This window comes from Planococcus citri, chromosome 5 (genome assembly GCF_950023065.1).
Source record: "Planococcus citri chromosome 5, ihPlaCitr1.1, whole genome shotgun sequence".
Lineage (NCBI taxonomy): Eukaryota > Metazoa > Arthropoda > Insecta > Hemiptera > Pseudococcidae > Planococcus > Planococcus citri.
The window spans coordinates 46,214,218-46,236,886 of record NC_088681.1 but is presented as its reverse complement, the minus strand read 5'-3'; the positions used below and the strand labels follow the sequence as shown (position 1 = coordinate 46,236,886).

General features: G+C 40.2%; 1 protein-coding gene across 1 annotated transcript; it reads left to right on the top strand.

Annotated features, from left to right (window-relative positions):
• Nucleotides 1-16,017: 16,017 nt before the first annotated feature.
• LOC135847551 (uncharacterized) lies at nt 16,018-21,694 on the top strand. The gene is made up of 2 exons (XM_065367114.1): nt 16,018-16,154; nt 17,512-21,694. Exon 2 carries the CDS (start codon nt 17,514-17,516, stop codon nt 21,315-21,317), a length of 3,804 nt encoding a protein of 1,267 aa, XP_065223186.1. The 5' UTR covers nt 16,018-16,154; nt 17,512-17,513; the 3' UTR covers nt 21,318-21,694.
• The last annotated feature ends 975 nt before the right edge of the window (nt 21,695-22,669 follow it).

The following is a 22,669-nucleotide window of genomic DNA, read 5'->3' as shown; positions in this document are numbered from 1 at the left end:
AGCTATACCAATTATATCAGTTTGCTTTCTTTTCGAATTTCAAATTAAAATTAAAAATTAATGGGAAAGACGGAAAAACAAAATTAAAAAATGAAGTGGATTATATAGTACCTACTTTGTAAAGGGAACTATCATATCAAATATTTATTATTGAAATATAAGTACCTACAAAATAAAGGATATCAATCTTATATCTTCTGTTTACGTATTTGGACTTTTTCCTAGAGAGGGGGTTTTTAGTGTGCGTAGCACACTATTGGTTTCGCTTTGAGAAATTGAAATTTCAATTACAATGAATGTTCTCTTAAGCTATCCAACCGTTTTTCGTACCTATTGGACACCATTTGAGAATCATTAAGGCGGAGGGTATAGGTTTATTTTCATTCAATTCGGATGGGTAATTGCTGAGTAATTGCAATTTTAGTTCATTATTTTAATGCATTAAATCCTAAAAAAGGGAAAAGGGGACTTGTAGAACACCTGCCGCTCATTGTACCCTGCTATACCACCAGTCTATTCCATCGCCAGCTGTGTTTCATTGTACCCTGTTACACCCCCGGTCTGTTAGCTGTAAATTCCAAGTGGGAGTGGTTTGGTGGGGTGTTTACCAAACAAATATAATTATTATTTTAATGCCCTAACCCTGGTAGTGAATTCGTGGCTGAGTGGTTAGGGCATGTAGGTAGGAATAGGAAATTTAGGGACCCAGGTTCAAATCCCTGTGAGGTAAGTAGGTAGGTGACAGATTTTTCGTAGGAAAATTGGATAGGTAAATGCTTTGGAGTTACCTATGTAGTACATGATAATGGGGCAAAAATAATGCTGAAATTGAGTTATGAATTATGATATCATTTGCTAACTAAAAATTCATTTCATTAATTTTTTGTCTACCTATAGCCATAAGTATAGTAAGAATTACCTTGACATGAATAATTTTTAACTTTTTACTTATAATTTTAAAATTACTTCAAAATGAGTAATTAAACTAATTTTTGTACAATTGAAACATGTAATTTTTATTATCATGATTTAGTAAAAATTATTAAAACAAAATGATTTTTACTATTGGTACCTATAGCAAAATTTATTAAAATGATAATTTTTACTATACGATTACTTACAGTAAAAATTATTGAATGGGATCTGGTACTTGATTGTGCTAAATACCAGTACCTATTTAGTTAGATTTTTTTGTAAAAATTACCCATATTTTTTTTTGTGTGATTCAGAGGCAATTCAAATTCTTAACATATTTTATAAGATTTAATTCTTAATTTAGAATAAAAAGCAAGTTCTGAAAATTGGTTTGAAAATTTATAAATTTAAAGACAATGGAAATTCTAAAAAAAATAATATGAAAATTTGTACTTATTTAGAGACGCTGAGAATTCCAAAAATTGATTAAAAGTTCTGTAAGTTGCAGATAATGTGAACTTGAAAATTATATGAAATAAGTATTGTAATATTTATGAAGAAGATGAGAATTCTGAAAAATCGGAGGCAATGTAAATTCCAAAAATTGAGTAAACGTTTTACAATTTGTGGACAATATGAACTTGAAAATTGAATTTGAAATTTTTTAATTTAAAGACAATAAGAATTCTGAAAAATTATTCAAAATTTGACTATTTAGAGGCAATGTGAATTCTAAAAATTGATTGCAAATTTCCTAACTCAGCAGCAATGCAAAATTCTGAAAATTTATTGAAAACTTTATGAAATTGTAGCGATGGGGAATTTGGGAAATTGATTTGAAATTTTGTAAATTTTAAAACAATGCAAACTATGAAAAACAACTAGAAATTTCTTAATTTAGAAGCAATACAAGCTTATAAATTATTCTGAAATACCTATTGTAATTTGGAAAATATGAAAACACTGAAAAACAATTATTATTTTGAAGCAGTGAGAGTTTCAAAAATACTCATTACTGTGACATGGTTGATTCACTTATGCACTACCTACTGTGATATACTACTATGCCGTACGTGGTATGTATAGGGCTCGCCCACATGGTAACACTGCGTTGCACTAAGGCAACACTGCGTTGTATTCTCGTCAGCTAGCCATACGAGCCAAGCGACGAGAGTACAGAACGCCAGTAATGTATTCGAGTGCACGCGGGTATGTTATTCACGGTTAATGGGTTAATGCAGTCATTTAATTATAAGTTTTACTCTCGAGTGTTAAGTGTTATATTTAGTGCTTTAGTTTTAATTAGTGTTTAGTATATTCATTGAATAGACGAGAAGGAGTGATGATCTACTCGTCGCCACTCTGGGTAAGTACTTGCACATATCAGTGTGAATAAGTTAGATCTCCTTGCCAGAGGAGATCACTTATCCAAACCTACACCACAGTGTGTAACACCGACGTGTGTATATTTAGTTTAAGAAAGTGTCATGTTAACTAGTACATTTGCTTATGTGCTATTCATGTAACGTGTTGTTAATATTGCACACATTAAATATTATTCTCGTGTATAACTTGTTATTATTTATGGTGTGTATGATCATATGTTAAGAGTGTAAAAGCAACCATTTCCTACTCACGCCCTAGCCGAGCATGTGAGGTATTCTGGTGAGTATTTAGTAGAAATACTCTAAGGGATATTTCTTGGAAACAACACAATAGCAACCATCGTAAGTCACATTACCAATCAATGCTTTAAGTCATTTACCCTCTTACATTGGCGCCCTTCCGAGTGTCCAAAAAGCACAGATTCGTCGTAATCTGAGCTTGGAGGAAGTAAATCGTTATGAGTACAAAGTTTAGATCGCGACCAAACTTTGGAAAATAATACTTGCAGTATGATTTCATTGTACTTACGATTCACTTCTTGACTATTCTCAGACCAACGTGTCCGAAAATAGGAAAGGAAAGAATACTTGTGAATATTTCATAGTAAATAATCACGAAAGTATTAAGTTGCTTTCACTCATACACACACACACCTAGTCAAATTTGCCAGAATTTGACGAAAACGTGTTTATTTTTACATGTGTATGTGTGGTGGTAGATGATGAAATCCATCGATGGATAAAAAATCCGTTGAGAATTTCTCAGAACTCAATCCGTTCGTCGAAACGTGAAAAGCGAGTTCCAGCTTGTCCGCCGCATTGTTGCGTGACCCCTACCACCACCCAAGGACAGACACACACGTCGCACTAGCCGCCATCTTTTGATGTCGCTGCTGCAGCTGCGTAGCCACCAACCGACGAGTTGATAGCTACTGCGGCTCGCATTATATATTTTTCTTTTCAAGTGTGACGACGGTTATAGCCACGCTCCTCCAGAGAAGCAGCTTGACTGTCATTGTGTTATTTTTTCGCGCGCATTTTTTGCGTCCTCAGTGTGTGTCTTGTCCGGTATCTTTTCACGTTTTATTTTTTAAAGTGAATTTTGATACTAAGCAATTTATTTGCATAATTTTATTTCTTTCTTCGCGTTTGTTTTTCAACCACGCGATCAGCAGCAGTAGAACTTCTGTTCGAAGCTACATTTTGCAGCAGTATTGGTAAGTAATATCGTAGAATATTACAGTACATTTCGCGAGTGGCTTTTCAATCAAAGCAAACACATCGCAAGCATTTTTCGCGTATTTTTCAAACCAGCACTCAAAGCTGAGTGATAATTCAGTGTCCTTGTATTTTTTCAGAAATACCCAAGGTGGTATTTTGGCACCTGAATTTTTTCTCCAGCAATTCGTGTTCGTGTTCGCGATTCATTCGAAGCTAATTTTTTAGCTGAGATCTAGTGCTCTTTATCTTGTCCGAGTCACCTCTGAAGTGACTTTGCACTCGAATCCCGCTAAGAAACACGTTTCGAGCACGTGTGAAACAGTTCGTCCTGACTCAGCGCTTTTTATCTTGTCCGGATTACTCGCCGTAGTAATCTAGCGACTTGAGTCAACCGACTGTATAGCTCAGTGCTAGTGAAGCGCAATTTACGTGATAGAATATTTTTGTGTACCAGAACCAACTCGCGAATTAAAACCAGCATTGCACGTGAATTTGTGTTCGAAATTTAATAGAAATTTCACACAAAAAAGGGAAAATATTCGTCGTAATATTACCCCAGCTGTAGTTGAATTCGAACGAAATGGCATTTACTGGACCAGCTGCAGGCACCCGAAGTAAAGCGGTAGCCCTTACGCAACACCAAGTACATTGCTTATGTATTGGTGAAACGCACGAAGAATCGTGCGTTACGTTGAAAAATTCGGATAACAAATCCAAACGGAAAAATCGAAAAAATCCACCTACGCAGGATTTAAACGTAGAACAACCTGAACAACAATCGAGTCCGCAGAACCTTGTGGAATCATTGTTCAGCAGTCATCCGCCATCAAACAATTCTGACGAAGAATATGACGAGGATGATGATGAGGATGACGAAGATTACGTACCTACCGAAGAAAATAACATGGTACATGGATCAGATCTCCCTGACCCGCCCCCAGCGAGGACACGTCACCTGCAAAATTACAGGGACTCAAAAAGGGAAGAATGCAGATCCAAAACTGAACCGAAACGACCTGAAATCGCCACCGATGCTGAAATAAATGATCCGTTGAGATCGTTGTTTCAGCAAACATGGGATTTCACTGAAGGTGCCATAGAGAACCTACAGATTGGTCAAGCAGTTCAAGAACACAGCCTTATCCGAATAGAAGACTGTCTAATTAATCTTGTGGACCATGCAGGTAGTACGAACCGCAACATTGACGGATACAGAAACGACGTAAAAGACGTTCGTGAACACTGTACCCAATGGGCCACTGGCATGAAAGAATATGTAGGTCAAACTACCGGTGCAGCTTTACAAAAAGCTGACAGCGCGATGCAAAAGGCAACGCAATGTGAAACCAAATTTGACCAAGCGACTAATTTATTCAAAGTCGAAATGACTAAACACAAAGCAGAATGCAGCCAGTTAGCTCATGCAGTTGCGGATATGAGAAAGGAAGGTGGATGTAGACCCAACAGTGGTCTTAATTCCACCCCAACCTTGAAAATAAATGCCAACTTAGTCAGAAGTGCTGGCATTTATTATGACGAATCGAAACGTTACTTCCCTCATGAATTTGTACGTCAGTTCGAAGACTACGTAAACAAAAGCAATGCCGCCGAAACTCAGAAAATTTACGCATTCCAAGGAGTAATTGAGACTCAAGATGCGACAGAGTGGAAAGGCGACATGGTGGGAATAACGGATTACGAAGACCTAAAACAGAGATTCCTTCAACATTATTGGAACAGTCAGTGTCAAAACGATGCATGGGAATACTTCCAGAAATATTTTTGCGAAACCAAAACGGAGAAACGTCTGTTCTTGGAGATAAAGAGATGGGTCCTATCTCTAATCAAACGCAAACATCCAAATATTTCCAAAGTGCTGGAAGTGGCAGCTGAAAAACTGCCATATCCATACGACAAGAAATTAGCAAAACACACCACAGTAGACGGCTTTATAAGAAAGCTCGACGAATTTGCTAATTACGACTCTGATCCAAAGAATAATGTACGCATTGCAGTTCGCAACAGCGCGATGACGCCCGTTCAATGGCAACAAACTCCATCATTCGAATGGAATAGAATGCCTAACAACAATTGGAATAACGGAAATGGTTTGCCTCAGTCAACGTACTGGATGCTCACCGCAAATGGACAGTGGGCTCAAATACCCGGCAATCCGAATAACTGGAATTTGAATCAATGGGGTAATCAGACTCCGATGACTTCAAACCAGAATTTCGGTCCGCAAATAAGTTGGAATCAAAACTCCAACTCGAATTGGAATATGGGTAACAATCAAAACTTCCAGAATACCAACCTTAATGGAGGATGGAATTCACAGAAGAATGCGAAGAATTCTAATTCTGACAGGAATAGGAATTCTACGCAAGGTCCTACTCCAACAGGGAACTGGACGAACCAACCCATGATCACGAATTCACCGCATAATGCGCCGGAACCTCCGAAGAAATCGTATCTAGCTGTTACGAACAAAAATGTAAACGAAGGACAACTACAAATGGCATACCAAAAGCTACAAAAGGCTTTAGGTAACAATTTCAAAGGGAATCAGAAAATTAATTTCTATCCCAACTCGAACAAAACTAGTAATAGTAATGGCGTTAAACAGAACACTCATACTAATACTAATTCGAACAATTCTGGTGGTAATAACAACAGTAACGATAATGCAAAACCCCAGAACAGCGACAATCGTGGTGAAAAACCGCATGAAGCCAGAAAACCCTCGACTTTCCAACCGAAAGTGTCTAGTCAGATACCTCTACCGGTACACTTCTTCGTAATAAACGAGGATGGTACGGTAGGAGAAGGTACTCCGGACAATGCCGATTTCTGTGCAGAAATCGAAGAAATCGACCTGAGTCAAGATTCCAACGAGAGTCAAGACCAAGGAAACGATGACAATTCGGAAAACTAAAAGGACTAGACACTACAGGGGCACGGTCTAGTAACATCAAAGTCCCCATGAAGTCAATCTTTACGGAATTCATTTGGGTAGGCGACGGTATAGCGCACTTCCTAAAAAGAGGAGACACGCCATTACCGGTAGCGGTGCCACCATATTTACGTGATCAATTACCAATTGAAGAATTATACAGACGTATAGAGAAAACGGAATTCCCCGAAGGAGAGAAATTCGTTCTATCAGCTCTGCAATTCGAATTGAATCACTCACCTCAACCTTATGACAAAATAAAGAAAAGTCTAAACAAACTCTTAGATCTACTAGTCAAAGATAAAGGGGCGGAATTGATTATATTAATCTTCCCAATAGTAAAACCCTGCATTCCAGGTGACCCCAAAAGCATTGGCGTTAAACTAGATCGATATATCGAATACCGTAAAATATTTCAAAATGCGGCGGATGACCAAATTGTAATATTCTGGAAAGAACCGCCCATGTATTATTTGCAGACGCAAAAATTGATAACGGCCTCCGGTGTCGAAGCGATTGGCGTCATGGCAGATAAAAACCAACGAATAATTCCTTGTGAACGAAAGTTCAAATTCGAAAAGGATAGGAACAAGTATTACCCTGCTATACCTACGTACCGTGTGATTTACGACATGGTTTGTACAGGTATATACAGACTATTCGAAGAATGGAAACGAGTACGTTTAAGCAGAAACGCGCTCAAATCTCCATACGACGAAATGCAAAAGATTCTCCAACAACGTCCACAACCTCCGTACACGTACATGGCTCCGCCTGAACAGCAACCTAAGCAGGAGGAAGAAACAAAGGACGAACCATTAAAAGGTAGTCAGGTCGTCGAACCTAGAAAGAAAACCTTATTTATGGAATATCGAACCTCGTGCAATAATCCTAATTGCCAACGAGATCCAACGTGTTGCATGTTACCAGAGGAGTACTATGAAACATTCACGGACAAGTACACCCGTCCTGCTCAGTTAACAGAACTTGACGACGACGGTTTAGTACAAGGAAATCAAACTAAGAAATCCATAAGAGAGATGGATGTCAAATGTTTGATAATGGAGGACCCAGAACTCGTATTAGACGAGTTTCCGGAACTTGATTATTCTCCAACTCCTTTTGAAGTTTTGTACATTCACCATAGAGCGAAGGATCGAAGACCAATCGGAGATTTTGGAGTTAAAAATGCAATAATCAAGAAACCTCCCAAAGACAGATTGCTCAGATTGTTGACAAGGGATGGCATTAAGACATTTCCGTGTAATAGTGATACGACTACAACACGCGTGAAATTCATAAGAGGCCTACCTGCCGACAAGAAATGGAGACATCATGCACTTCGAAAACGAATAATTAAAGAAGCTCGAGCACTCGAAGCGATTGACAACGCACACCTTGATGAAACTCAGCTGAAAGAAAAAGCTAAACCATTAGTGGTAAACGAAGGTACCGATGACCCAACTTGCGTCGTTCCAATCACAGTAGGTGATAAGATCGTCGCCATTCAGTTGGACTCGGGAGCACTTCCCAATGTTATCTCAAGGAATGTGCTGAAACAACTTAAGTTGAAAGTGCCACATGCAGTACGCGAAATCGCTATGGATCGCATCGTGCAGCTACGTATGGCCAATAACGCAATTGAACGAGCGTCACAAATTCTGGCCGAAATTACATTCAATTTTGGTCCGAAGGAATTTGTAGTACCATTCTACATAATGGACACCATTGGCAACACTTTCATACTGGGAAGAGTAGCCATGGAGCATTTGGATCTACACTTACATTTCCGCCAGAGATGCGTAAGTCATGAACCTAAGGATGATGATCATTTTACAATTGCATTTATAAACCCAGATGTGTATAAAGATGCGCTCTCTTTATTTAAGATTGAGCAAATCCCTGAACACACTACTATAACTATTGATTTAATGGCCACAAGCATGTCTACAAGAGACAAGCTAAAAGAGCCTGAAGAAGACCGAATTAAAGCAGTACGTATTATGCAGAAAAATCTCATCGAAGATTTAGCTGAAATACGAGAGCTTGGCATTGCACCTCAAAAGGAGGTAGACGATGCCATGCACAAGATCAATGCTTATCAAGACATATTTAGTCTGAATCCGGGATGTTACAAAGGTGAAAAAGTACATTTCAACTTTATCCCCGGTGAGGGGCATCTAGCGGTGCCACGAGGTGAAAAATACAGACCTCCAGCTCGGTTAAAACAAGCCCTCGATATGACGACTCAAAAGATGTTAGATTTGCGAATAATTCGGCCATCTCGTTCAGTTTTTATAAACACACTCGCACCAGTCATTAAAAAGAATGGCGATATACGACTGTGTTTGGCAGCTGACGAGTTGAACAACTTTTTACAATGCGTACTAACTGAACCCGCTACAATCGATAGCGTAATATTCAGTGGTTCACCTGATGGTCTATTTTGTACGCTGGACTTTACGTCCGGATTCTGGCAATTAGAGCTAGATGAAGAATCGAAAAAGTATACAGCGTTCATAATAAACGGCCAAGTATACGAATTTAACAGACTACCGTACGGATTGAAGATCTCGAGCGGTGAGTTTGTTCATATGATAAACCAAGTGCTAAAGGACGAAGAAGGCATCTCCAAGTTTGTGGATGACGTCAAAGTCTCTGGTACTACGTTTAAAGAAACACTTGATAGACTACTCAGTGTATTCGAAAAAATAAGACGGGCTGGATTAAAACTGAATCCGACCAAAACCCACTTTTTCAAGAGGCGTACAGACCACTTGGGGTTCGTCTTATCCAAAGAAAACATTGATAAACAGGACCTTAAAAAGGAAAAATTCCTGAAATTTGAGAAAGACCATACGAAACATGGCAAATTCGTACTTAAGAACAACAAAGAAGTGTTAGCTCTTGTTGGGAACACCGTGCTGTACAAGCCGTTTATTCCCCGATACATGCAAATCCTGAGCCCAATATACGAACTGACAAAGGGCGACGACCCTATAGTCTGGACGGATGCTCAACAGAAGGCCTTCGACATACTCAAATCGGAGTACTTGAAGGAATTCACGTTGAAACAACCTCCACGTGAGGGCGACTTATTCTTGGATACGCATTATACAGACGATGCAATGAATGCAGTTCTCTTCTACAAGGAAGATGAACAAAAGCAAATCATTATGTTCATTTCTGTTGGCTTCAAGGAGCACCAGAAAAACTTTACGCTGTATGACAAAGAAATGCTAACACTCTACTCAGTCATTAAAAAGATTTGGATGTGGATTTTCAGCAGGAGAGTCCACGTGCGTGCCAATTTGCTCCCAATTTACAAAGAATTTGAGAGTCTGGCGAAAACGCACCGAAAAGCTGCAAAATGGGTTACAACCATATGCAATTTCGATCTAGTCTATGACATGAAATTGTCCAATAAAGCTTTATATGACATTAAAGCACCAGAACTGGTAGTTGGAAATATCGTCATAGAAGAGCTAACAGAGCTCGATCTATTGATGATTAACCAAGTGGTACCCAGGTTCACGAAAGGTTTTCACAAGGAAGACAATCATGAACTAACAGGTGCCAGTAAAAAGACCGCTCTACCACCTCTGGATTGCAAATTTATGGACGAAAACGTACCCAGATTGTTCGACCTACTATCCAATATAGAAGACGAACAAGCTAGAGATAAACATTGCAAAAAGATAATGGATGTCTTAGAAGAAGACGTACCAGCAAATAATAAGAAGCAACAGGGTACGTCACTCCGTAAAAAACAAATTTATGACATAATGTACACACGCGATGGTAAAAAACGTCTGATGAAAATTTTGCCAGATAAATCGCAAGTACCATATTTACCTGATCGTTTGCTTTACGACACTGTCGACTACCTACACTGTGCCTATGGGCATACTGGGGCAAATCGATTAGACATGATTTTTAGACAACTATACTACCATCCTAGTTCACTCGCGTATATACGCGATATTACAAACACCTGCATTATATGCAAAGTGAACAAGAACTACGCGAAGCACAAAGTCCTGGAATACGCTCAAATAGAGGCGTACGCCATTGGCGACGTGCTATCGGTAGACATATATGGACCAGTTCCAGCATTAAAGAACGATCCGAAATACTTGCTAGTTGCAAAAGAAATCTTCACCAGTCGTGTCTGGCTTCGAGACATGCACCGGATTCAGAAGAAAGTAGTTTGCAACGCAATGGAATCAATTTTATTTGAAATTGAAATCCACGAAGTCAAGATCAAGAAAGTGATCACTGACAACGGTACGCAATTTATTTCTGATTCATGGTACAATTTGCTGGAAAAATGCGGGATCAAAGTCGCACATACGACAGCTTACAACCCTCAGAGTTCTTCAGTGGAACGAACAATGAGAGTCATAGGCGATAAGTTACGTGTCAAACTCAATGAAGTTTATGATCCATATCGCACTCACCTTGGTTGGAGTAAATTCGTTGGAGAAATCCAAAACGAAATTAACAACACACCAACGTCGTTTGGTTTCAAGCCCAACGAGGCTTGGTTTATACCAGACACGACGATTCCAGGTTTTCCAACTGAAATACGAACCTTCAATTTTCGAGATGCGTTAGCAAGATTACACGATCAGAACGAAAACAACCAAATTCCATCAATAACCATTGAGGAATGTCGAAGCCGCGAACTCAAGATATTTGACATCCCGTCCGATGAACAGGAAGTCTTTATCGACAACAATGGCTATGCCAGAGTTACAGCCGACGGCGCCTGTTCCAAAAACGGCTCACCCGAAGCTATTGCTGGAATAGGAATTTGTTTCAAACCGGGTTCAACTGCTAACATATCTGACAGGATTGTGAGCACAGAATTCCAGGTTACGAACAATTATGCCGAGTTAATGGCAATAATCATTGCGCTAGAAATATTACGAGATAACGGTGTGAAGAAGATAAAGTTGTTATCAGACTCGAATTACGTAATCAAAGCGCTAACGAACACATGCTCGATTTGGAAAACCAATAATTGGAAGAATTCCCGAAACAAGCCAGTTCATCATGCTGAACTATTTCAACGTATTCTTGCTATCAGGCAAGAGCTCGAAGATGTAGAATTTCAGCACGTATACGCACGCAAAGTAGAATACACTAATATCATAGCAGATATGTTGGCCAAAAAAGCTGTGTATACGAGTAAATGGCAAGAAGACAGAAGCGGAAATTTGACTGATCGCCAAGCTGTTGAAGCATTTATTAGAGAAAAAAGACGTCAAAAGCGTATTGAAGAAGAATATTGCTTCAACAAAACGCACGTTGATCCTACATATTTGCAACCTGGCGATATGGTACTAATTACCAACCACAAACAGTCAAGTTTCGAAAAACGAACAGCGGCGAAACTCTATCAAAAGAAACATGGACCTTTTATAGTAATAAAATGGTCAGGTTTCAACAGTTACCTTCTGAAACCTACAGATGGAACAACTGTAGATAGAATTTCGAACATAAGACAGTTAACGCTATTCCTAACTAGTAAAAACATCAAAGACATGGAAAAAAGCGACTGTCTCAAATCATTATTAGACCAGCGTTCGATTGAAGAAAAAATCAAAGAATTTTTGTTCAAAGCTCGCGAAGCAATGTCTGACAGTGAGGAAGACGTTGACGATCCGCCAACTCGTGCACCGCAAGGTGTCGGTATTAATGAGCGTGACATTACAGAAGCATCACCTGCTATTTTACGACAGCTTGAGAATACAGCACGCGACCTTCGAGCACAACAAAGAGCTGAAAAACGCGATCAAGCCAGTACTTCAACAGCTACCGAACTACAAGTAGAAGTTGAAGTGCACAACCCACCGATTACTGAAACTGCAGTAAATGGTGAAGTGCCAACTGAACAACAGTCTACGGAATCAACATCCTTTGATTTACGAGAGGAAATTGATCCAAATGACTCAGCTCAGAATACCAGTGTCACTAAGGAAACTCCAACGAGTGCAGAGGATCAACCAGAATCCTCAGCCTCAACTGGGGCATCCGCAGCCACACCCAAACAAAGTGCACAACTCGCTCCTTCTGTTAGGAAGCCGCGAGGTCGACCTCCAAAGACGCCCAAAATTGTGACAAACGCCGCGGAGCCGCAACCTTCAATGTCGCAATCTCAAACAGGAGATTTGACGACAGAAGGAAGCGCACAACCGGCAACAGATCCAAATAAATTGACTAAATCTCAAAGGAAATCTGAGAGAATCAAGGCACGCCTAATGCGTATGGGTCAAGACCCACTTAGAACCTACGATTTCCACCAGATTGTCCCATATCATTACTCTGAGAAAAGTCTATATAAAAGTTACTTTATTGAAGACTCAGAACTTTCGCTCACAGAAGACTTACAAGAAGTTTTTACTGTGGAACCAAGAAACTTAGAGATCAATAAAGTCACAGTTGAGATTAATCCTGAGGAAAATGAAATTAACATTTTCATTTCTCTCCCACCAGAATATAAACTGGAAGGGGAAATCATAAAGGTTGAAATTCCACCTCAGTGTGAAATACCTAGAAATGAAAATGCAATTGCTCAATTCTTAAAGAGTACTATAACTAATGCCATGAGTGGCTGGTTACTAAATAAAATTTGAGATTAGTCATTTTATTTCATAAACTCGTAATTGCAAATTTGGAATACTATAACCAGATAGTGACCAAAATACGTCACGGACCAGGATTCGCCGAAATCCAAGTCACAATGTAAATTTATTTTGATTGGCAAAATTTCAAACAGGAAATTAAAACAACCAGAATGAATCACAAATACGAGAAAAAGTTTTAAATTTCAAATAATTAGTTTTGAAAATACAACCAAACATACGTAAACGCGGACTGGGGCATTTAAAATGATCAATTTCGAAAATAATTAGATTTTTGAATAATCACAAATCACGTATGCTCTATTACAAGTCTCGACAAGTTAAAATTCGGTAAAAGACTGAAATTTAACTACAGTATTGACCAAGTTTGGATTTCTTTCTAAGTTGAAATTCGGTAAAAAACTGAAGTTTAACTTTGAGAACCACTAAATACGTAAATATTCCACAAGGGAATAGTCACGTAATAGCCAATACTCGATTTAGATAGCTAAAACGCGAAAATTTGAGTAAAATCTGAAATTTTCGAAAAAATAACGCTACGTGAAACGTTACGCGTTACGTTACGGGCAAAAACGTGAGCCACCGCATCCGCATGTACTCTGACGAAATAACACCGGCGAAAATGTGCTCTTATCACCATTTCATTACTTCGAAGGAAAATTTGACTGACTTATAAGTTGTTCCAAGTAAAATTGCGATCTTTTTGAATAATTGAAGCTGTTTTAAGGTTCATCTACGTATTAAATTACTGTTCATCGAGTTCTACAGTGCCAGCTGTATTGAAAACGAGTAAGTAAACCTTCTATTACGCAATATTCAGTTCAAACTAACATCGAGTAATCTCATTAATTTCGCTTCAATTTTTTAACAGAAAAATGGAAGCCCAACCGAATATTGTCCACCACGAGCACACTATATCGACGCAACGTATTCGTCAGACGTGTCGTATTAGAAAAATCAACGGCGAAATCTTCAGAAAATGTTACGTTAGAAATAACAACGGTAATGAAACGCCGAAATGGATTCAGTTGTCCTACCTGGAGTGGTGGGATAATCTCACGGAAAATACCAACCACTATCAGGTATATATTTTTTCGTTAACACTCTGAATAATCATCACCATTAATAAATCTAACCAATGACATGTGATTTATTTGTTGAATCAAGGAGTAATTAATTAATACGATAACGACGGCGCAGAAATTCCAGCGAATCGACGTATTTGCGGGTGAATCAGCGCACCAGATTGCGACAATGAAACACATACAAGATGTGATCATCGTCGTGATTAATTTAGTCATATCGTATCAATTTGCATTTCCGTACTTGTTTCCTATACCTTAAATATAAATGTATTTCGTACCGCTTGCTTTAATTAGTCATTCACACTCTCATTGCACAGCTTAACATTGCATACTTCGCCGAAAGTAAACAATGTACGCTCTCACACAGCTCAATTACACGCAAATGAACAAATGGATACTTCGTAGGAAGTAACCTAACGTTCAACACACGCCTCATAAAATTAACAACTCAAACGCTTGAGAGTATTTTAATCAAACTCGATACTAATATCGTTCTCAATCGATTATTTAGCGCTCAAGAGAAATGGAAGCTGCAATTAAGCAATGATGAAGGCTGAAATGAAAAATACATCGAATAACTACAAATACAAATTCAGGTAACAACTCGAAGTTTATTTGTATACTAAATTATTCGATGATAAAAGCAAGCAACGTGAATATTACACATCAATGGCAAAGTGAATCTCTACAATGAATTCATCGCATTCGGTTTTCGTTTCAAAATAGTTAGCAACAAGCTACGTGAGTTGAAAATTACTCTAATAAGAGTTGGTTTCGAACTTATGATTAGATTTTGAAAGTTAGCATTACATCTACGATCAATTCACCGGCGAGTGAAATGATTCCAACGTAAAAGAGCTACGAAGATGAAACCGAACGCTGATGCAAAATTTTCTTGATGGCAAAATAAAATATCACGTAAGTACCAATTACATACTTCAATGTAAGTAAGTAATGAGTACCAGACGATCTCTCAGAGTACAGATTATTCAGATAGTGTTTATTTCCAAATTATAAAATGAGCTACGTAGACGAAACCGAACGTTACAGTAATTATCTTTCAGAATAATGATCGCTGAGTAAAAACTGCGTACTTCAACGTAAGTAAAACAGTAGGTACTTGGTGATTTGGTTTCAAACGCTAATTCTCCGGTTTAGTATTTTGAAAAATATTCCAAAGTGAGTAAAATTCAAAATTACAAATTAGCAGCGAACCAAATCAAATCATTCATAACTAGCGAATAATTTAGTCAATTCAGATACGCAAATGAAAGATAATTTTAACGAACGATCATTAGCAGAATACCTACGGTCAATTTACCGGTGAGTAAAGTGATTGTAGCTAGGAAGAGCTACGTAGACGTAACCGGTCTCAATTAATAATGATTCTGCGAAATAAATTAGCTAGGAGAAGCCACGTAGAAAATACCGATGGTCTCTTAGTTTAAAATTTCAAAAACAGCTAAAAGAGCTACGAAACTGAAACCGATTATACTAAGACCAAATAATAGTACTAAATCAACCTAGATTTATGAATAATTAGCAGTAATGATTTATTTAGAAATTATGATCGCTAATAACGTTCACGTATTTTCATACAAATTCCAGATCGTATACGAAGGGCGAGCAAATTTTATCGTAGTATAAAATACCGCCAGCGGTACAAATGGAATATAGCAACATTGCCAGACGTAGCATATAGAAGTAGAAAATACAGGTACAGTGACTAATTATGTAGTCGTTTGAAATTGCCAGTATCAGTGTTAAGTAATACAATGTTTGTTTTTTCTCGGTGAAACAACTACGAGTATGATGAAAATAATCAGATTTTCACAACAGAAAGTAGCAGTTGAAAAGTAATCAGAAAAAATTGAATTCAAACTGGAATAAATCGACAACATAGCAAACTCTATTCAGAAAGTTGCTTTTGGAGCTAAACGTACAGGTAAAACTTAGTTAGCATACTGAGATTAATGTACAAATCCATATGCCCTTTCTTAACACTGCAACTCAAAATTCGAAAAAAACAAAATTACGAAAACGCAATTTTCTAACGCAGACAAGTTCGAAAATTTTTTCGAAATAATAGATTTTGAAATTCATTTTTCACATACATATGCCCTCATGTTTGCGAGAAAATTAGATTCGTGCATTGCAAAGCGTTTTCGAGGCAATGAGAAATTTTTGAAATTCATTAAGAGCCCAAAATAAATAAAATTTTGTTGACTCGAAATCATTTCAAATCTCAAAATGTAATTTTGAAAATTCCAAACGTGAATAAAATGACCGAAATAATAGATTTTGGATATTTTTTCACGAAATTTTTGCAATACAGTAAAAGACTGTGACGCAAATTTCTTCGAACAAATACCTGAAAAAGACATAAATAAAAACCACAGGAGTAATAATATTTAATTGATGACAAATAAAAATTTGAATAATTAGAATTTCGAAGTGATAATAACAAAAACCACCAGCACGCAAATTTCAACCATCGAATCCGATAAAAGATTGGAATCGATGATGAAATCTGACGCAATAATTTCGAGACAAAGAAAAACGTGCAGTTAGCAAAAGGCAGATGTTTTCTTTCAACGAAAAGAAAGCGACGTGACTCGTAGTGATAGCAAAATGGCTGACAGGCCGTTAAAAAATTCGATTTAATTGCGACGTAGTTTATCATAACAATAAAGACCGCCGAACTGCGCATTTAGGCGCACATTTTGACAAACCCGTTCCAGGAAAATCGGCGCCGTCTGATATTTTCTGCTTAGAACATTCTAGAAGGTTATAGTCAAAACCTGCCGTTCGAGCGCATCGCTACCAACACAACGCCGAGTTCGACCAATCCCGTTCGCCGCCGCCGAGTAGCGAAGTGGGGGAAAGACTCGGCAGTTGGAAGCAACGACGAACCTGATCCAACTATCGAAATCATTATTTCGTTTCACGTGCTACCGAGTACATGCCTTTGCTCTTGCTATATGTTTTGCTAATGCGTTTTTGAATCTTCGTATTCTGTCTTCGCGTCTTATTTTTGCGTTGCTATCGTAAGTAATTATTACTTATTTCGAGTATAGTATTTTCGTTTCTCGTTTCAATTTTAAATATTTGTCATCAGCTCCTGTGGTAAGTACAAACTCGTACGATTATTATGCTTTCACATTACTAAGCAGTGTTAACGTAAAAAACAATAGGCCCACCATGCCGATTTGTTTTCTAATCAATATTCAGAACTTATTTTGTCGCTAAATCGGTATTGCCTTACAACTTCGTTTAACACCTCGTCGCATTTCTGTTCACAGTGATGGCAGAATCTACGCATCTCGCATGCGATAAATGCGGTTTGGTGATTACATCACACGGCAAACAATATGGAGGCGATAAAAAGGTTCCCGAATCAATCTACATAACCAAATGCCAGCATCTTTACCATAAGAGCTGCATCATGAAAGCGATCAAAGACTCCGAACTCCGAGATCCTGCCGGCGTGCAGTTGACTCGGTGTACACATATCGGTTGTGAACGAGACGTGAAGGAGAACATCTGCTACAAGGTAGAGGTAACTCGTATTCAGATCTCAACACCTGAACCTACGGGAGCCGCAACCGGCGAGTTGCAAGCTCTACGTAGGGAAATCGCTCAGCTGCATACCGACAAAGAACTACAACAAGATTTGTCCGAAGACATGTACAAGAAAATGTCAGATTTCGAGGTACAATTAACTGATGCGAATAATATGATCGCGAGTTTAAAAGCTCAATTGGAAACTACCACGGCGAAATACGAGGCACTTCGTAAAGCCAAAATGTCATCGCTATTCCCGAGCTCCACAGCGATAGCCAGTCACTTGAACCAGCAATCTGCAACCAGCTCGAATGCGACGACGCCAGCTTCGCTGCCGGCGGTTACGGCCACCTTACCGACGAATACGACGCCGATTTCGACGAACACGGCATCCACCACGGCGACAAACGAACCCTGCCAGGGGTTTGTACCGTCACCGTTTCCGCCACCACCTCCGGTCAACAACGGCTCACCAGAGGTCACGCCGAAAATTCCGAAGCCGTCAAAAAACGCGGAAAGAGGTATCCCCGCGCCCACGCCGGTGGACGCAGGGATACCTCAAACAAACGCCGCTACCGCGAGCAACCTTACGCAAGGCCTCCACCGCCCGCCGCCCGGTTTCCCGACCATAACAGGCGCCGCAGCGAACGCCGCGACGAACGCTACGACGAACGCCGCGATGACCGCTACGACGAACGCTACGACAACCGGTACTACGATGAATACGAGCACCATCACGACGAACGCCGCCACGACAACCGCCACACGGACACTCGCTCACGTCGAGGACGCGGCCGACGGGGCGCTCATTAGTTTCAAAATCCCGTTCGTGCAACCGGGTACAGCGCCGACTGTACCGGATGCAAGTTTCCACTCGCCGATTTCATCTTACTGGGATTTCCCGCAAAAGAAGGAAACAGACTACTGGGGAAGACCACTCGCTCAAAGTGGCGAGCAGTCGAACTCTAGCGCGCCTGATACCGCCAACACGCAGAATTCCGTTGATCCGAACGCGAATTTGAACGTACCGAATCAAGCCGAACGCGCTCAACCAACGGCGAACCAGTCTCCGGCGGTTGTACCAAAGAAGAAAAAGCGGGCAAAACCGGGAAAACAGTCCAATACGAAAGCAAATCGAGACACCTTCGATTCACGATACCCGGAGGTAACGCACGAAGTGTTAGCGCCATTCTACCCAACGAATGCCTACCCGCAACACTTTTCGGTCTGCGGTTTGAAAATCGGCGAAGCAAAACCCGTTATGGCGCTGTTCGCATACAAATATTGGATTGTAGGCGACATCCATGCCCATGGTATCATGCATGCGATTACGGAAGGCAAACCATATCATGACAACATAGATAAACGCATGTATAAGCGCGACATGAAAATTTCGGAATTAATTGAATTAATCGTCGAATTAAAACAAATTCCGAAAAATCTCATGATATCTATTGGCACGTTCGATATCTTCTCATTTACGCCACCGAATACCTTCGACTTAAATTTCCGGAAACTCATCGAAGTTTTAGGAGATAAAAAAGTCGAACAGGTAATCATGTTGCCTCCGAACGCAAGCGGCCGACTGCACAACAACACGTTCCGGCAAATTACACAAACATTCTCGTACAATTGGGGAACTGGAAAATTCCAGTATATGGTTGCGAGCCACTTACTCAACGACTTGAACCTGGAATTGGCATCAGTGGACGAGCTTGGCCCGAAATATACGAAAGCTACATACCAAAAAGTAGCAAACTGTATCGCAGCCGTATTTATTCCGGAACCAATCATCGAAAAAAGCGATTCAACCGTCGAGTTGAATAACGCTAATAGCGCCGCATCATCACCTGCAACGCCCCCAACATCAAAAGCGAAGCTTGATACGAACGTCGATTCGCAACAAACTTCCGCACCAGTGATGCCGCAGTTCAATCTGCCAAAATCGTCGTTCCAGCAAAGCCCGAATGACATCGTAACCGATACCCTGTCACCATCCTACGTAAACCCGCAGTTGCAGCAGGCAACAGCGAATTACCTGGGAAATAAAGCAGTGGGCACGCCGCCATACCCCAAAGTGAGTACAGCGACACCTGGATGTCATCCGCTAGATCCGCGCAACCAAAAGGCGAAATCAACAACTTCAACGAAAGTTGAGATTTCACCATACAGTGGCTTGCACCTAACAAATGTAGGTTTTTCTGACGACGAACAGAAACCGCTTACCGACAAAGAGGTGATCGAACGCGCCAAAGTCCTCACTAAAATTCAAGCCGACGTAAAAGCTAGTAAAGCGAAAGAGCAGGAGCGACTAGCCGCAGATGCCAAATCGCGCGAATCGCTGAAGGAAAAGATGGAGTGGAAAAAAGAGGCCGACAATGCGCAAGCTGGCATCTCCTCGTCGAAGGAGAAACCAGCCCGCAATGTTTCTGAACAATCCGGGAACTCGTCGGAAGATTCAAGAAACAAGTCTAAGCAAAGCTCGTCTAAAACTCCATCCCGCGCAACCTCCAAAGCAAGAGAACGCTCCCGCTCAGAGCACCGATCGTCGAATAAATCAAAAGATCGCAAGGTAAAATCGGGAGATGAGTCGTCCGTACTCAACACCGGTCTTAAACCTAACCCGACTATCGATAACGACAAATACATTGGGTTCATGGTAAAAACTCCACCATCGGGTAAACCTCCTACCGAAACGGAGCGACGAATGTACGAGATATTCGGCAATACCGAGGGTGTACCTGAACCTACCGACTCAACGACCTCTGCTTCTGCATCGGAAAGCGACACAACGAAAGTCGTTAAGTCAAAACCGCGCAAGTCACGCAGCTCGATAAAAACTAAGCTCTCGCCACCGCAAACGTTACTGACGTACATTCCGAGACAGCAACGTGCAAAGCAGTTGCGGGTAAACGCAGCGCTTAAGCGCGACTTAGTCCTCAAAAAGGTATTCGGTAAACAGTCGCAACCGAAGGTGCAAACTGAAGCTGAACATCCTGCAACGGAAGGAACAGTCGGCACTCAGCCAAAGGTACTCGTGCCGAAGCTTGATTTAACAGAATCAACGCCGCATGAGAAACCAGTGAAAACGGTCGACTTAACCGAATCAGCGGAACTTGATAAACCGCTCAAAACTATCGATCTCACCAAGACGGTAGATCCTTCCGCCGAGGAGGAACTACCTCGAGGAGCGCAGTCAATCGAACAGCGCACTCTAACAAAGGTTGATACAGCGGTACAGGATACGACTTTAACTCTACATTCCGTCGAAAATGATGAGTTTACTACCATCCGACAAGTAGTAACCACCGTAGTTACTACTGAAGCGATTGAAACTACCGAGCCGGCTCATCTCGTTGGTACTTATGATCTGACTAATGAGAGTCCTCGCAACGACGAAGAATCTCAACAGCCAGTATCACCACGCACCGAAGCAGCGCTCCTCGACGAAGGAGTACAGCAAACGGGTGTACCGGCAATTGAACCTTCAAACGACGATGAAGGTGAAGACGACGAGGAGGATGAAGACGACGAAGATCTTTAAACCAACTCGCGTTTTCTTTGCAAATAGTTAATAATTTTTTTATCATTATCATTTCTCGTTCTCTTATATTTGCCAAAATGCAGTGTTGTAGTAGTAATAAGCAGTTTTGTACAATTTTGATATCAGAATACAAGATTTTGAATCAATGTATCTCATTTACTTTGTCGATATTATTTTGATTACAGCAATAATGAATATTCAAGAACGCTGGTGTGCCTTCAACGAGATTTATTATATATTGCGCTTTGTCGACAGATTGGTGCACGCATTCACAGTAACGTATGCCTTATCTGAAAAAACTGCGCACATAAGCATTAGATGTCATAATCAAGATGACTGCTTCTATGTATCGACAACAACTCGTTCAATTGAACTCGACAAAGAGTATTTCATACTGTGGTTTGCACTGCTGTTACTCTACACAGACTTAATTTGGCAAATCTACCAGATTGAAAGCTCACAATCGTCGAATTGTTGAAAACTTTCAATATATTTAAATTTCGAACTCTTCTAATAGGAACCGATCGAAATTTACCTTTTTATCCCAATCGTCGAATTGGTGGTCTTTTCTCTTTTTACAAACTCGCCGTAGTTTGTTGAGTTTTTTACTACCAATTCTAATACTATAACTTTGTTCAACAGTGTTGAGAAAATGGTCTGCGTATTGAAAATGCCGGTAAGGCACTCGTTCCGAAAACCGTCGTTGGACGTGTTAAACGAGCCAGTCCGAAACAACGAAGTTCCTGTCCGGCCGTGGCCAATTATACCACCGTGGCACCCAGAGTTGAGACGTTTACTCGCACAGAACGATGACACCGTCGAGCGTCGTCAAAGGTTCCAGCCGAATATTCTCACTCGCCGGTCGCCAACTCCGGAAGTAACCGACATTATCACGCTAATGCCAAGCGGCGAAGAGCGGCGATATTATGAGATCACCCGCAATGCCAACGAAGAGCCACAACTTCAACCAATCCAGGGACCGGCAAATTCTACCGATCAGCGACAAATCACCTGGACTCAGGTTCATCGGCAATCAACGGCACGTCCCCTCAACCGATATGATTCCATCGTCGATGAGATACTCCAGTCGCGGTATGAGCCCGAGCCGAACACGGAATTCAATCGTCTACCGCTCAACGAAGCGCCGACGGCACATCCGTTCACAATCCTATTGGAACGCGTCACTCCGCCGCTCACTTACGTCGATGATATTCGGATTTCTCCGCAATGACCAGTTTTTTCAATACTACTCCTGTAAATATTTCCTTTTAAATTTTTTTTTTTTTTGTGTTTTTTGTTTTTTCTCTTTTCTTTGTTAAGTCTGCCTGCGTGCAGATATTTCAAAGTTTTTA

Excerpts from the sequence above, each read along its gene's own strand:
- LOC135847551 (XM_065367114.1), top strand. The coding sequence starts at position 17,514 with ATGGCAGAATCTACGCATCTCGCATGCGATAAATGCGGTTTGGTGATT.